The 16,593-nt window shown below is 32.8% G+C and overlaps 1 protein-coding gene across 1 annotated transcript in view; it reads left to right on the forward strand.

Annotated features, from left to right (window-relative positions):
- The window catches only part of btv (beethoven), a 63,546-nt gene that overhangs the window by 114 nt on the left and 46,839 nt on the right, over nucleotides 1–16,593 (forward strand). The window contains exons 2-18 of the mRNA XM_068771964.1: nucleotides 187–314; nucleotides 439–603; nucleotides 2,296–2,395; nucleotides 2,503–2,632; nucleotides 3,226–3,359; nucleotides 4,187–4,431; nucleotides 5,365–5,464; nucleotides 5,729–5,868; nucleotides 6,975–7,196; nucleotides 8,460–8,603; nucleotides 10,530–10,748; nucleotides 12,467–12,652; nucleotides 13,390–13,518; nucleotides 13,680–13,825; nucleotides 14,347–14,499; nucleotides 15,081–15,293; nucleotides 16,261–16,513. Coding sequence (XP_068628065.1) covers nucleotides 187–314; nucleotides 439–603; nucleotides 2,296–2,395; nucleotides 2,503–2,632; nucleotides 3,226–3,359; nucleotides 4,187–4,431; nucleotides 5,365–5,464; nucleotides 5,729–5,868; nucleotides 6,975–7,196; nucleotides 8,460–8,603; nucleotides 10,530–10,748; nucleotides 12,467–12,652; nucleotides 13,390–13,518; nucleotides 13,680–13,825; nucleotides 14,347–14,499; nucleotides 15,081–15,293; nucleotides 16,261–16,513 — 2,807 coding nt within the window. The remainder of the gene's footprint in view (nucleotides 1–186; nucleotides 315–438; nucleotides 604–2,295; nucleotides 2,396–2,502; nucleotides 2,633–3,225; nucleotides 3,360–4,186; nucleotides 4,432–5,364; nucleotides 5,465–5,728; nucleotides 5,869–6,974; nucleotides 7,197–8,459; nucleotides 8,604–10,529; nucleotides 10,749–12,466; nucleotides 12,653–13,389; nucleotides 13,519–13,679; nucleotides 13,826–14,346; nucleotides 14,500–15,080; nucleotides 15,294–16,260; nucleotides 16,514–16,593) is intronic.

Raw genomic sequence — 16,593 nt, forward strand, 5'->3', positions numbered from 1 at the left:
CGTCCTATTATTTTTTAGTCAAAGTATTTGGAGAATATGTACATTTGAACAATATATTTAAAATAATCTATATTGGACTGTAATATAGTGTAACTAATGTTAAAGTTGTTGTTGCTGACTTTGAATATAATTGCTTTGAAGTCAAGCAAATAAAAATCAATTTACAACTTCTAATTTAATTTCCAGAGTCATTTTTTAATGTACCTAGATTAAAGTTAGCTGATGAAAATGCTCTATTTGATTTTATATCTAATGCGCAAACATATCTACTACGTACCACAATACATGAAAAAACATTGTTTTTTTCCACCGAAGTAAGTATAAAATAGAAATATTGGTAAATTGAAAAAAATGGTAGTTTAATTTCCATTACAAAATGTTGACTCAATTTATTAATTAATACCAAGTTTTAATGCCACTAATAATATTTCTTTTTAGATTAAATGCGACACACAAAAGGCAGTAGTATTTTACAAGAACTCGCCTATAGATTTGTCTAGTGAAGATTGTGTTAATAATTTAAATATAATCACTATTACTGCTGAGGCAGCCGAGTCGTTATATCAAATAATGAGACAAATATTTAACCCTCTGTTATCTTTGGTATGACCGTATTTATTTATAATTTGTAATAAGTGTTTCCTTATGTGAGTGAGTGTATGAGTGAGTGTGTGAGTGAGAATATGTGAATTCAATACTGCCTCCTAAATTAAAATTATGGTGACACTGTTCTGTTGCTGTTTTTTATACATTTAAAACACGCATACCTAAATAAATATACAACACATAAACTAACATATAACTATATTTTAGTTGCCTATGTGATAACATAATTTTAACGTTAGTTTAAATTTTTGTTGTGTTTATATTTTGTAATGTAGTTTTGATAATTTTGCTATTTAAGAACCCAGTTCATAACTAGCCGTCATTGACGTAACAGAACTAAATATACAATTATGAGGGTTGATAAACACAGTTATGTATTGAATATCGATCGTAATAATAACTTTTTCTTAATAATGCTAATTAATTGCAAAAACTTATGAACAGGCAATTTTGAATCTAAGTTAGAGGTACTATCGCTAGTTGAAAAAAAAAACTCTTAATTAAGAAAAGGACCAATATTTAGCCACTTCCGCACATGCAGTGGTAGTCGTGCAATGAAATGCACCGCCCGCCAGCCCACTGATAAATGCGTATGCGGCAAACAATGCGAATCACACAACCGCCACCACCTAACCACTCAACAGGTGTTTCACCCCTCCACGGGGCATCTTCAGGAGCCATGCCACACCGTATTAGTGCCAAACACAGAGAACTGCATGTGCGGAAGTGGCTAAATATTGGTCCTTTTCTTACTTAGGATGGACTTCTGCGAAGTAACGCCTGATTCCATTAAAAACTTTTAATATCTTTTTTAAAACTGTAGGTAAGTAAATCGTGTTAAATAGCTGATGAGATATTGAACTTTGACTACGGCACCTTAACTTGAAACAATAATGTTTTATCACTGCTGTCCTGCCTAGTAATGAGCTCCACGGTGGTACCTAGAAGGCCTCTTGTAAACGAGACCCGTGATTATATATAAATTCGCCATGCAAACTTTGGTTCAAATGAACGTACGTTTGACAATTAGATTTAAACCGTGACTAGGCACTTAATACACGCGCTTTCCGAAGTAATCAGTTTTATAAATAGTCATTATTTACAATTTTAATCCATACTTTTTTTCTATTTCCTTACGAATATAATTAATATTTTTAAGATATTCACGATTCTACCATTGTCATTGATTACAATGTAACCTTTTTACTTCAAATACATTATTTTTTTAATAATTTACTTAAGTATATAAGATTTGGCGAAAACATTTCATAAACACGTAGATATGGTTGTGGCTTAATAAAGTGCGTAAATTATTGAATCATACGGAAATGCGATAGGAATATTCAATTAAAGTTAAATGGCGTTAATAGAAAGCCGAGGCTTGAGCCGAGGTTGTTTGACGTTTTGTCGTATATACTAGTTTGGGAACCTTTGATATAAAGTTTAAATCTCTAGTGCAGATTAGGTTAGAAGATAGTTGGTTGTACATTTACTATGATTTATGGGTCCTAGATATATTATTCTGACGTTTTTTACTTAATTTACATGATTTATATATTTTAAAATTGTTTCTCTTTAACCCCAATTTAACCATGTTTTAAATCGTTGCATTGAGTAGCAACCTTATTAAAAAAGTTAAGAACTTAAATTTTTTATAAGGTTGCTGTAGTAATTTTCTTATAATTTCAGGGAGATGATTTGTTTACGAATAAACTACAAAATAATCTCGTAGACTTGGAAACTAATTTAAGAATACTGACTCATGGTAAAAGTAACGGAAACATAAATGGTGAATATATTTTTAAGACATACGCTAAATTGGCGTATCTCTGTTATTAAAATGTGTATTAATTATTTAAACATGAGTTATTATTTTAAACTTGTTTTTTATTTTAGTTATTTTATCAATTGAAGACGAAGTTAATTATTGGAAAGCAATAGGAGAGAAAAGAGATGTGTCAAAAAAAGAAAGAGAAGCCGCTTGTAATTTTTGTGTACTTTTTGAAGACATATGGGAAGAAATAAAGTAAATAGCATTTGTATCAGTTGATAATATTATTATTTAATGGTATTTCTATTTAAAATAAATAACAATTTCGCACTCTTTCTAAAAACCCATAGAATACAACATACAGAAATTATTATCACTTGATTATAATAATTAATTTCCGATATAATAACTTTGTAACAGTAATTATTTGGTGAAGCTTTTTACAGAAAAAAAACAATATCTATTTTTCAAATTTTATAAGAGATCATTTCGTCACATTCGTCATTTTAAATATATCAGGGTAATATACTAAAAAATAAAGGTTAAAAAATTGTCAAACAAATATTTAGTATTTTCGTACTTTCTACAATAATTCTACGATCTATGTATTTATAGATAGGCTCAGAAGCTACGATCTATGTATTTATAGATAGGCTCTGAAATTCGTTATTAAAATTCTTTCGCCGAATAGAAGCTTAATCGGATTTTATGAAGTTTTACCCGCAAGGAAGATTGAGGAGGCGTGCATTAAGTTCGCGAAGCGGTTGTAGTACTGCTAGTTCTTAATATATAAGGTAGAGTTTTAACCTTAGTTAATAGATCGATTACGTGTTTTAAATTTTATCAAGGTCAATGCAAGCATGTTCAGTTTATGAACTACGAGATAGTGCGGAAAACATCGGTGGGATTTTAGATGACATTTGGCGGTATGTGGAATTACCGTACTCGCAAGACCGAATGATCCACATATTAGATATTACAGGTGCGTAGCATTATCTTTTATATATCAAATAATGTTGGTTTTATTCAAATGATTTATACTACTTTCATTGTTTCGATTTTTTATACCTTTAGAATGTGATGAATCATCTTTGTTATGAAATTCAGTCAAGTCATCATGTAATTAGCTGATCCGTTCGAAAATGTAGCTTCAACTGATGATCGACTGTATTCTTAACGCGAAAGAACTGTAGACAGTGACCAGGACTGATACGTTTAGCGAATCACAGTGTGATACCGTTGATCGATTCGATTGAGTGGCATAGGGCGAAGCACATTACTCGTTGAACCGATGAGCTGTTGGGACCGAAAAGTTCTCGAAGGGCGACCACAAGCCGTGACACGGTTAGGCCCTCTTTTAGCTGGACCGACGACATAGTGATGGTGGTTATTTTTAGGAGGCCTATGATTATGAGTGTTTTAAAACAAAATTCTTTGAAGTGATACATCTTTGAGTATCATACGTTTATCACTATTATCATCTACTAACAACCTGTAACTGCTATTTGTGGTAATAATTATAACGTCGTCAAAAGACAACAGCATTTATGATGACAGCGTCTTCTAATAATATAAATTTTGTTCACTTTCCTTATACTATGGACCCGAATATATTTTAAAGCACCACCGAAACCGTTGTACCGCACGTTAGGAAAGTGCGTATACCTAATACGACGCAGTACTAAAATAATGTAGGTCAATTTTTAGTGAAAACTTATCAAACCATGCTGACGTCTGCACAGATTTTAAATCATCTGGCAATAATATGCATTTAGCAACTTATGTTTCACAAATCTCTGGAAATTTTAGGTCACATCATTTGTAGTCTAACACGAAAGTCTCTAAGTAGCGTAGACTTGTGGAAAGTTCACAACGGAGTAGAAGATAATGAACTTTTAAGATTAATTACTGAATGCCTTAATGTGACGCAAACTTGGATCGACGCGTGTGCGTCGCTAACCGAAACATACTGGCCAAACTATGCACTTCACCCATGGAACGGAAAAGGATATATTCCGCAATTTTGTTTAAACTTTCACCAAAGAGTTAAGGAGGTAAGTGAATATACAGGATGATTGGTTATTGAAAATAATAAATGAAATAAAATTACATCTCATTTGTTGTCAATTAATGTATGATACGTGTTATCTAAAAATCAGTGGTTTCTGAAATATCATAATGACAATATAGTAAGATAAAACATTTTCACTAAGCGGATTACTACATATTAAAATTAATTATTGTTTACTGTCACTTTTACGCAGACATTGTACTGCAAGAAGTTAAAGATCAGTCGCATTCCAATAGAAAAATAAATTAATGTAACATATTTCAGAGTGATTTCGTTACATAAGGTAATTGAAAGTATTTGTTAAACTTTTAAAACTTTTTGCTGACAAATCAGTTTTACTTACTTGAAGTTTTAAACTGATCAACCTGTTTCATACTTGTATAAAACTGTCTTTGATTCCTGTGTCAAGTTTTAAGCCGTATTTAAACAAAAATATCTTTGAAATTTTTATAATAAAAAATAACGATAGCCTGAAATAAAAGTTCAGGAGTTCTTATAGTTTTGATTCATTTAGAACAGCTTATTTAGTTATGTAGCTATGTAGCTATTTAGATAAACAGCTACTTTTTACTCTTAATTCAAAAATAAAAATACATGATAGGTATTGTCATTTGCAAATCACGTTTTAGATTTATTGAGCTTTGGCAATAGAAATTATTATTTTTTATTTAATCTGCTATGGAAATTCTTTCATTCTATTCTGTCTTGTTTTCAACACTGCAGTGTTACTAAAGTTTTGGACACCTAGGGCATACAATTATGTCTCTGGTTAACGTAGTAATTCCAGTAGCGATTTTTAAGCCGGTACACAGTTATTTTGCTTTGAAATTGGTGTTTGTCAGCAAAAATATGTCTCTCTGTAAAAGATCCACCACGTTATAAATAAACGTTGTACATTTCATTTTTATTTCTTTAGATCAATGACTTGCGATCGATACATAACCAGTTGAATAAGTTATTGACAAATAATGAAAAAGCGGAACTAAAGACGGACGAGTTATTTGAACCCTTCGCAAGTAAGTTGATTATTTCTTATTCAACATCGATTAGTAATGCCCGGAGACATTTGCTTACGATTTCATAAAGATCTGTCTTCGAGTGTTTATTTTTATAATTCAGTATAAAATTATGAGTTTTGTTTTGAATTAATATTCAAACCCACTCGTATAGTCCTAAATACTAAAACATAAGTATTTGTGGTAATCACAGGAATCAAGGTTTATTATTCAAATATTGGTATCCGTTGAGCTCTTTTACTGTAACATTTCTTTTAATTAAAGGTATAAATATTTGGATTTGTAACTCGCAAAACTCAGCCTGGGAAAACGCTGTATTGAAATTTTCGTCAAATCTGAGACCGTGCGAAGCAAACATTGCTAAGAAGTTGAAACCTCGGCTGCACAACATATCAACTAAACAAGTAATTTTACATATTATATGTAACATTTACGACATTTCCTGTATATCGCGATGCACTTCATAAGATATACAAAATAATGACGTAGTTACACTTTGGTAATGCGCGCAGTACGCGGCGCCAACTCGTACTGGAAACCGAGTGTAACCAGGTATGGTGCTACCTATCTTATTGATCCTAGCGACACCGACATTCGTTCCTTAAACAAAAAGAGTCCCAAATCACATTTATTACCACACGTAGTACATTTATCTATTGTGTGCCTGTATTCAGTCTTCAGTTTCACTAATCAGAAATAACCAGTAAGGGTTAGTTAAACTGAGAATAAGGTAGTGACCATTGAGATGAACTTTGTGTATTGCTTCTAAATATTTTATAATAATCTTCATAATTTCAGCCATAAGACGTTCATTGCCGGACATATAAGTCTCCCTCTATAGATTTCCAATGGGACCGGTTGAATGTGGCCTCTTTATATGTTCTGCCCCCTATGCGGCCTAATATTTTATGAAAGTTTGTAATGCTAATTTTTTTTATTTTTAATACAGAATTCTTTTAACTACTTAATGTATAATTTTTTTTACTTATTAACTTGTATTTATAGATTTAACCGTAAAGAACTCACTTCTAATATTCTCTTAAAAAAAAAACTCAAAGCGTGTTATTATTAAATTGATTTGAAATGTCCTCAAATGTTGTACATCTTATTACGGAAGTAACAAATTTTATAAATAACATTGAACATTATGAATAAGCAAACCGGAAATTTAAGTGGTTATTTTAGTCATATGTCATAAAATTTATTAATGACATTTAATATTTATACGTTTGCAAAAAGTTTATTATTCAGTATGACATGAAAATAAATCAATTATCTTAGTAAAATAATCAAATTACACTTCTTTCTAAAACACGATTTTGTTTTTCATGTACCTGAATAATAAAGGTAATAAATATTAATGTTAAAATAACGTGATCGAACAGATCGCATGTGATTTTGTTAAATCATATGCAGTTTATTAATATCACTTTACAGAAATAATTAACTTCTGTTGATTTCTGTTACTAGACAATGACTTTTTGTTCTTGAAAATATTTTCTAATTTCAGATGTTATATGAGTTTATGCGCTACAAGTCCCTTATAAACAGGCCTATTGTGAAACAAGCTTTGAGCAATGAATTAGAAATGTTCTTATCCTCTCTACTAGCGATGCTAAAGAACATTCGAGAACAATTGAACTCCGATGAAGTACATGTAAAGATGTATCAGCCGCCAGAAATGTCGCCGCTCGTGCAACAGATACAATGGGCTAAGCAGATGGAAGCTAAAGTTAGTATAAAAAAAAGTTTAGTTAGTACTTCCCACTATTGCTCCAGTATAACTACAACAATAACATTTTCTTTTCATAGTTCTAAAATCTTTATTCCGGTCAATATTTTGGTTACATTTATCCAATTTCAATTTCGAATACTGAGCAGTAATGTGTATACTTATTTGCAAAGTGTAACTTTTCCGATACCTTAAAATAAAAAGTTTTTTTATTATTATATAGATAGCGGTCATTTGTGGGCATATTGATTTTTTTAAGGTTCCATTTCTACGCCTTTTCATCTTACTGTTTTGTGTAGTTTCTTACTAAAACTAAAACTTCATAATTTATATAATATGTAAGTATACATTTATGTTCATGTTAAGTATGTAATTATGGTCAAAAGTCGTATCTATTGTAAATATTTCAATTTAATTATTGTGCACATTGTGTCTGCCTTACTTTTTATGAATCTCCTTCCGTAGGCCTACTGGAAGAAATTTCTGGTTAGAAATAAGTAGTGCCTGTTGTGTCAGTTATATTTGTATTGTTACTTTAGTGTTTTTATTGTGTACAATAAACTGTTAAATAAATAAATAAATAAATAAAACTTCTACTAAAACTAAAATTTCAATATAGTCTTCTGATCCCGAGTTTATCTATAATATACAGGGAAAGTTTAAAAGAAGACTTAAGTGATCCAAATTTTTAAGACGGTACGCGAAAAATGTTTACAATATTTAAACATTTTTTGTCATATCATGTTTGAAATAAGCAATGAATATTTTGATAAGGTTCATCGGATGCGCACCATTTGCTTACGGCTTATCACCCATGATATCCAGTTAACCGGTCCGAATAACGGCTGTTTTTAAAGCCAAGATTTATGCATCGGATTGATAAACTGACATATTTAGGAAAGAATCTGGCTGCCGTGGTTAATCTTTTAACATTAACTTTGGACTATTTGTTAATTCAATCACATTTTTAAATTATCAGAGCAAAACTTAAAAAAAAATCATCCGTTAGACGTCTATTTGTGAACAGAGGCTTCTTCCATAGATTTTCAACATTACCAATTAGGACCGACCTGCATCCAGCCTTTCATAAGGCAGCTTTAACAAGGTCATCAGAAGGTACTCCGTGGTCCGTGGCCATCTGTATTGTACGCTATGTGGCCTAGCCACTGCGACTTCAACTTGCAAATCTGCTGAGCTATGTCTGTTACTTTCCTCATTCTATCTAAACGTAATTTTATGGGACGTTCTCGTTATTGATTTCAGACAAAAGATATTCAAATGTCTGCTGAAAACTATTTAAAGGAATTTCAAGGTAGTGCTGAAGTGTCTCATCTGGCGAGACAAGTATTGAAAGATCTTAAAAACTTTTACACGCAATTACATGAAGAATGGGCCAGAGACTTACAGGTAAATGTACATATATAGGGTGATTTTGTTTTCACATTATAAACCCATGTTCCTAACTTAAAATAAAATTGTCTAAGTGTTTTATCCTCGTCCGGTAAAAGAGTATTACACTTTTTTTTTGCTATACAGGCTAAAAATTATTAGCCAACTTTCAAAGCGTAGAACACGTGGTACTAATAATTTAACTAATGAATATTACAGCTGAAATCCATTGCTTTAAACAAAATCTTTTTGCTTACCTAATTGAAATTTTTTAGCATATTTATGGAAGACTAGCTGTCCCCCGCTCGCTTTGCGTGACTAGCACTGATTTTAGTGGGTGTCATTATATTATCATATCATAAGAATTTTGTAAAACGAAAGTAGCCTGAGTTACGAGTACACCGGCAACCTGCCTATTTAAGTCAAGCCAAAAGCCAGCCATTTCAGAGATTATCTAAAACAAACAGAAGGACAAAAATAAAAAAAAATGTGACTTTCGTATATGTACCGTATATATATTCATATGCATGTAGTAAAAAACCGTTATTTTAATATTACAAATAGATACTCAGATTTTATTTATTTGTATCAGTCATTAAGACAAAGTTTTGGTTTCGATGGTTTTGGAAGAATTATTAATAACTTTTCACAAGTTTTTTTGGCCTGCTTTACACTGTTACCCAAGTGGTATCTTCCGATTTAACAAGCTCGGAAGGCAGAGTGCAGAGGGCGTTTGGCCTAAAACCTTTTCTAAGGTAGCGAAGTTTGAAGGCCCTGTAGGGAATAAGCAAGCCTCTGAGATAACTCAGGCGAACGCTTCATGTTGTGTCTGGGCTGACTTTGGCTCGGTCTGTCACTCCTCTATAATACCCGTTTAGCATCCCGGCGTAAGAGCGCCTGAGAGTGCCGAACCTTGACTTTTACTATTATCAGGCTACTGTCTCAATATCTGATATGCAAAATTATATTGCAATCATATTCTCAAAAACATTACAGGTGCTCTCAAAAACTGAGCCATACACAAAATATGTACCAGAAGCAAAATCAAACTAAGACTTAAATTCATCTAGTTATCAAATGTTTCTACAAACAATGTACAATGTAATTTATTTTATTTTATTTTATTTTATTTTATTTGGAAAACAAACAGTGTCTTATAACTACAAATAAAAACCTAAATAAAAACTAAACACCAATTAGATGTTTTCGCACATTGATACTCAAACATAAAAAACGCAGAAAGTAAAAAACAATAAAAAATACATTATTGCCTTTAAGTTGAGCTAATACACTAAAGTTAATATGAAGCTATCATCACGCTCTAGAACTGTCAAACCACGCCTTCGATAAAGTTTGTTTAAAATTATGCGTGTTAGAGACAAACAAATCTAGTTCGGGGTACCGAGCTAGTTTGTTCATCTCTCTCGCTGATCTTATAAAGAAGGAGTTTTGTCTGTAATTTGATGTACATTTGGGAATATTAAGATACATAGGCTGTCTAATTGTCCTATTTGGAACAACTAAGTGAACATGAGTTAGCAAGCATAATTAGTATAAGCAATAGTGTTCCAGAAAATCTAAAGAAAGCTTCTATTGTTAGATAAAGTATCAAAAATTTATCTGAGCTAAACCGTAAATGTCTTTACAGAAAATAGCACACCTCAGGAATGATGTTTGCCTCCTAACTATCTCTATATTTATCACATTACATGATTAAAAATTATGTAAAAAATATACATGGTCCTGCTGAGTTACTGTTGCGTGTTCCTCTCAGGTGTAAGGTATTTTTTCCGAACAGGTAGACGACTCAACTTGACGTCAATAAGAGATATTATTCATCGTACTTAGTATAAAGAATTTAAATTAGTATATATTATTTGGCAAGAGGGACGAGGTCCGAGATTTAAAACCATTTCTTTCAGCTGATAATGCAATTGTTTTCAGGCGCAAGTGAAATCCGGATCTCTACAGCTTTCCATTGATAAGCCAGTTGTTGAGTTCTCCGCGCAGAGCCGGTTGATGGTCGTGAATTATAATCCGCGTTTAGTTTGGACGGAGCTGGAGGCGCGTGCGTTGGCGGCGTTAGACCTTCCGGCGCCTAACGCTGCGCAAGCCATCGATACCCTCACCACGTCGCTGAGATATGCTCGTGCCCTCCAACAGGTATTTTATGATACGACATTAAAATGTCAACGCAGGTTTCCCATAAGTCAACGTCAAGCCGAAATCAAGTGATCATACAAGTAGAGGCTAGTCAAAGAAAATCAATTAAAAACGTCCCATATAAATATGTGTACATATGTGTATTATTTTATAAATAAAATACGTGGCTAACTTCTCTAATATAGATCATTGATAAAAGTACTTTAAGTTAGACGATATAGTGCAAGTGCTTAGCTCGAGTGTTATCTCCGAGGTATGTGCTATTAGTGCTTAAACATCTACCTCAATTGTTATACGGAATCACTTCTACTGGCCGTCACATCCGAATTAAAAAAATTAAAGAGTATTATGTAAAACTACTTCAATGATGCTAAGTTATACCACTCGACAGTAAATTCAGTTGTAGTGTGCAGTGATGATGGCCTTTGTAACGAGTATCTACCGAGCTCATAATATATAATAAAAAATCTCTATCTTCCTTACCGCGTACAACACAAACATAAACATTAATTCCTAATAATTATAAGAATGTCTGGCTAATGTAAAAACATCATCTGATTTTTGCACAATACATTCAGAGTATCTGGCAAGGAGCTGCCGCGATATTGTCTAAAAATAAATTGTGTGATTTTGAATGATATTCTGAAGGCAATGCCAAAAAATTACACTTTAGTTCTTAATCACTTTAGAACGGTATTTTACACTCCTTTACTATCGATTACCTAGCCCGGTTACCCAAATTTTATAATGTTTTATCGTTCTTACTTGTGAAGTATGCGCTGGCGAACTTTTAGCTTTTATAAAATAACGAAGGTCCGGGGTTCACAGGGGTAGGTAGTCAGTTGGATTACAAAGAAAATTATAAATAAAATATTAATAACTCTATTTACAAAATGAGTATTTTATTTAAAAATTAATAACAGCGCCATCTTTTTTTATTATCTTCAAATAACAACACATTATTTTATTTTAAATTAAAAAGTACCACTATTGGGAATGGGATAGTACCTATTTTTTTAAAAAATACACGCAACCCATCATGATGGCCAGTTTAAAATGATTATTAATTTAATACATTAAATTAAAACATTCAATTACATGTTAATGTATATTTAAAAGTGTTTTGTATGTAAAAATATATACAAAATACTTTTAAATATATGTCCGGAACTGTGTAGTTTCGACCGTCGTCGACCATATGGAAGGAGTAGCGCGCGATAAAATTGACATTAATAAAGAAGACTGTAATGACACGACTTACATATGGAAGTATTGTGACTATTTTCGCGTAGTTATATCGAGTAACTATGATATGCACAAGCGATATGTTAGCTATCTAGCCTCAATAAAGCCTCCTTTCATCTTGTAAGAGAACACTTTGGGGATGTTTATTTAAATATTTACATATATATATATATATATACACTATCTACGTTATCACGTGATTTTGGCTTCACTCGATTCGATGGAACTGCTTTAAAGCGCGTTAAATGCGCAATAAATTCTTGTCAGGTACCAATGGTTTATTAAAGTCTTTAAATTCAAAGGAATTTTAATAATTAAATCATAAACAAAAAAATAATGATTCATATATTTTCGTTGCAAGAATTTGTGTATGCGCGATATCCATTTCCACCTTTTCTTTTTATTTATTATTAAAGATCATGCGTGCATGCAAAACGGTAAACTTGACAGTGTTGATGTTTGAACTATTGCAGGTAGCATCGTTTCACAATACTCTGGGCGAACGAATGATCCCATCAACACGTCCCATGATGCTGCAAGCGGCATTAGACATGTCCGCACTGGTCCAAGAGCAGAAAGCCGTTTACTGGAATGATATCGAACAGCTGTCTAAATATACGGATCAGTTAAAGAAAATGGTTCTTAAACTGGAAACACAGGTACTTAAATATAGATTAACTTATAACAAGAAAACTATGAACAGCATTGACTAAGAACTATTATAAATCATACATTAACTTGTGAATAAAAACTTTCATCTTTATTGCTAGATAAAGTGAACTACTTACTACTAGGCAATAGTTTTCAAAGATAAAATTTTAGATAGTTACGTATCAAAAGTAAGGAAAAAAACCGATACACCTTTATTTGTTTTCCTCACTGTTGATATATTATAGTTCCATCTAGAACTGTCAAGTATTTTGTGCCGTGCCTTTTTTCGATTCAATTACAATAACTTTCTCTTTTTTCGCTCATAATTTAGCTTTTTCAAAACAAGAGTGTCACAGATATTTATATATACTTATTAACGACAAGGTCCCTTTTTAAACTATTTATTAACATTAACCTTTATTAAGAAAAGAACTAATAGTCGTGCAATAAAGGGCACCGCCCGCCAGCCCGCTGATAAATGCCTCAATTACTTATTGTATTTTCTGTTGTTTTATTAGTTTATTTTTTAAGCAGGATTTAGATAGACGCTGATTGTTTGATCAGAAAATATAATGTTTACCGCCTATTAATATAACATGTTTGAAACTTTAATCTTGATACCATTTAGTTGAATACCTTATTTAATATAGTATAGCGTATGACAATGTAACATATTTCAAATAAGCAAATAATATTGATTACCGGATGCGCGAATTATGAAGTTAAGGATTTATGACTGTTTCAGAATGCGTACTTAACTAGTCAACATATCGCTATAAGAAACGTTGTTGAGAAATTAATGGATACAGAACTTCTAGTGAAACAAGCTGAATGGAAGAAAAATATTAAAGAAATAAGAGATATAATTGAGAAGGTATATTTTTTAAAAATTAAAATAAGTTCTAACACAATATGGTCTACATACCTCAAATAAATTTTTATTTTTATGTTTACTAATAAGATTTATTAAGATTGTTTACAATATGATTAATTTAATCAACCATAGTGAAAGAATGCGTGATTTTTTTATTTTAGGTCGAAGCTAACGGTTACAAGAATACGGAGCAATGGCGATTGCACTGGGACTGGCAGCTCTATAAAGCGCTTGAGTATCAATATATAAAGACGCTGTTATCGCTTCATACTCATTTCCCACCTGCCAGAGTTGACCTTGTACTGCGGTTGGTTTAATCTTTAATTACATTTATTTATTAATTCGTTCATGTCAGACGATAGCTGCGACTGCCAATTGCAAAGACTGGTCCTAGCCTATAGATACAGTCCACAATGAACCCTTCCGCACAATCATGAATACTGAACTGGTTTCGTGCACAAACCGAGGTCACTTAATGGTGCGTCCGTTGCGTCCCGTCTGTCTATGGAATGGTGAAATAACTAATGCAAAAGGTCTAGAATCGACGTCTTCATCGCCCTGTAAAAACACCGCTGTAATACCAAAATAATCCATGAAATTTGTTAGCACTATCCTAACAAAGCCTGCATTATGTCCCACTCTGTTACTCTCATCGTCCTAACCCCTGTACGATTAGGTATTCGCGCGGCGAGACTGGTTGGGGGAAAGGTGGGGATGAGTTTTATTGTATTTGGACATTTATAAGCAGTTTACATTATTTTCAGGATTTATTAACGTATTAAATGTATTTGGTAAACGCTAAATAAAGAAACTACGTTTTATTCACAGAGCTCGTATGGTGCGCTCCCAGCCGCCACTGGAAGAGGTTCGAGTTCAACATTATCATCAGCTTCGACGTCTTGTGTCTCTTCCGGCGCAATTCGTAGGATTAAGTGGCACAATAACATCCAAACAATCGATATTTTCATCAATAGTCAATAAGTAAATTGAACTACTATGTTAATGTAATAATATGTTCATGTTTTTTATTTCTGTTCATTTATCATCTTTTGACCATGAGCGAGTATTAGCGTAATCAATCGCGATGATGTAATCTTAGAAATTTAATTTAAAAAAAAATCAACTATTATTAAATTCATGGTGTCTAAATTGTTAAATGCTATGCTTGAAAATTTTTTAAAATAACACCTTTGACAGAAATATTTTTGGTTATGTACATATCATTAAAGCAAACTGTTTTGACAAAGTTTGTGAAGAACTGTTGTTAAAGAAACTATTTGGGTAACGAAATTTAATCACGTCATAATACAGATTTGCGTTAGATAAGTGATCAAACACAATAAAACGGAAAGAAACATAAGTAAAACATAAATTTGCAATTACGTATACTAAACAGTGATTTATAAAATTTGTCGCTATACATTAAGATACCTAATTGGGAAAGTTGTGTCAATAAGACTCCTGAAGACTATTAAATTATAAGACAATTTCTGATAAATAACGAAGACATGCCTGATTTGTACTTTTTGTTAATAAAACTTATTGTAAACTTTCTTTTGTAGGCACAGCTGGCTGGGAAATAAAGCTGTTCATCAATTGGAGACAACTTTAGCTTCCTTAGCCAATGCTTGCGATGACTGGACGCGCCGTTTGGCTCTCGCTTGTGTGCCCGACCTTGACGCTTTATGCAACGAGACACTGCAAGAGCCAATCGACTGGGAAAATAATTTTAAAGCTTGCAAGGCGTATGGACAAGCAATTGCTAAAATGTCTTTGTAAGTTATTTAAAATTTTTAGTGTAACTAATTATCTTCCGAAAATCTAACTATAGTAGATTCACAGTGGCTGAATGAATTTTATTATAAATCAGTTTGAATGTGTAAGACGTCACAAAATATTGTTTTACATTCATTAAAATAATTAGCAGGTAGAAATATTTGTCGGCAAAAAAGCCTAAAATAATGTTATTGGCAACTCTAGCATTACTAATATAATATCGATTAAAATAACACACTTCGATACGATAATTTTGGAGAATCTTCTTATATTCGACTTAGTGTCTTAATAATTAATGGAATCAGGCGTTATTTTGCGGAAGTCCATCCTAAGTAAGAAAAGGACCAATATATAGCTACTTCCGCACATGCAGTCGTAGTCGTGCAATAAAGTGCACCGCCCGCCAGCTCGCAGATAAAGGATTAATGTTACACCGATTAGTGCCAAACAGGACGTACAAAATATGTGTACCATTTGATCAAATTATGCGTTATTATATCATCATGACAGATAATAGAAGTCCACTGCAAGGTATAGGCTTTCCCCAAAGACCGCCACGATGACCGGTCTTGCGCTGCTCGCATTCAGTCCACATAGTGGTGGAACCCCCTCGTCGCGTCTATCACCTCGTGGTCGCCACTCGAGATCCTTTCAGGCCTAACTATATGTACCAATGACATTTGATAAATGAGTTGAAGGTTGTCAGGTTGAAGTAAACTTGTATAATAATCAAAAACTCAGAATTAAGGTACTATAGTACTGAACGCTTTAGATAAAGACTTATTTACAGTAACTAAGATTAAGAGCTTTATTCCATCCTAGACCGCCAAGCTCATTAGGTATTAGCTCATTTAGGCACGCTGCATGAAGTAACTCGGTGCAATGAAACCTGGGCGGGAACCTACTAATGCCCGTATCGACCGAACCAAGGCCCGTTTGGTATTTTATTATGGAATTTTTGTACAGCGAGGACGAAAAGATAGCGTGGATATCTGTTGGCACGGCAACTTTACGACGCGAGTTTGAGGCGCAAACACGGAATCTGTGGGCTTGCCTGATGTCTTCTCTGCAGGCCAGCTGCCGAAGTGACAGTGCACTGTTGAACACCTTCGTTGCCAACGCCGTGCTTATGCTTGATAACAAAGCTTTGCCAAAAAATGCCAAGGAGCTGGCGGAAATTAGTATGAAGCAACAAGTGTTACAGGAGAAACTGCCGGAGGTATAATTTTATTTTCTATTAATATCGCAGCATAAGTTTTATGCTAACATATTTTCTGATTGTATACCCCTTAAAATTCC

This window comes from Battus philenor, unplaced genomic scaffold (genome assembly GCF_028537555.1).
Source record: "Battus philenor isolate CCGP_79_NKW_IND1 unplaced genomic scaffold, ilBatPhil1.0.hap1 SCAF_4, whole genome shotgun sequence".
NCBI classification, from domain to species: Eukaryota; Metazoa; Arthropoda; class Insecta; order Lepidoptera; family Papilionidae; genus Battus; species Battus philenor.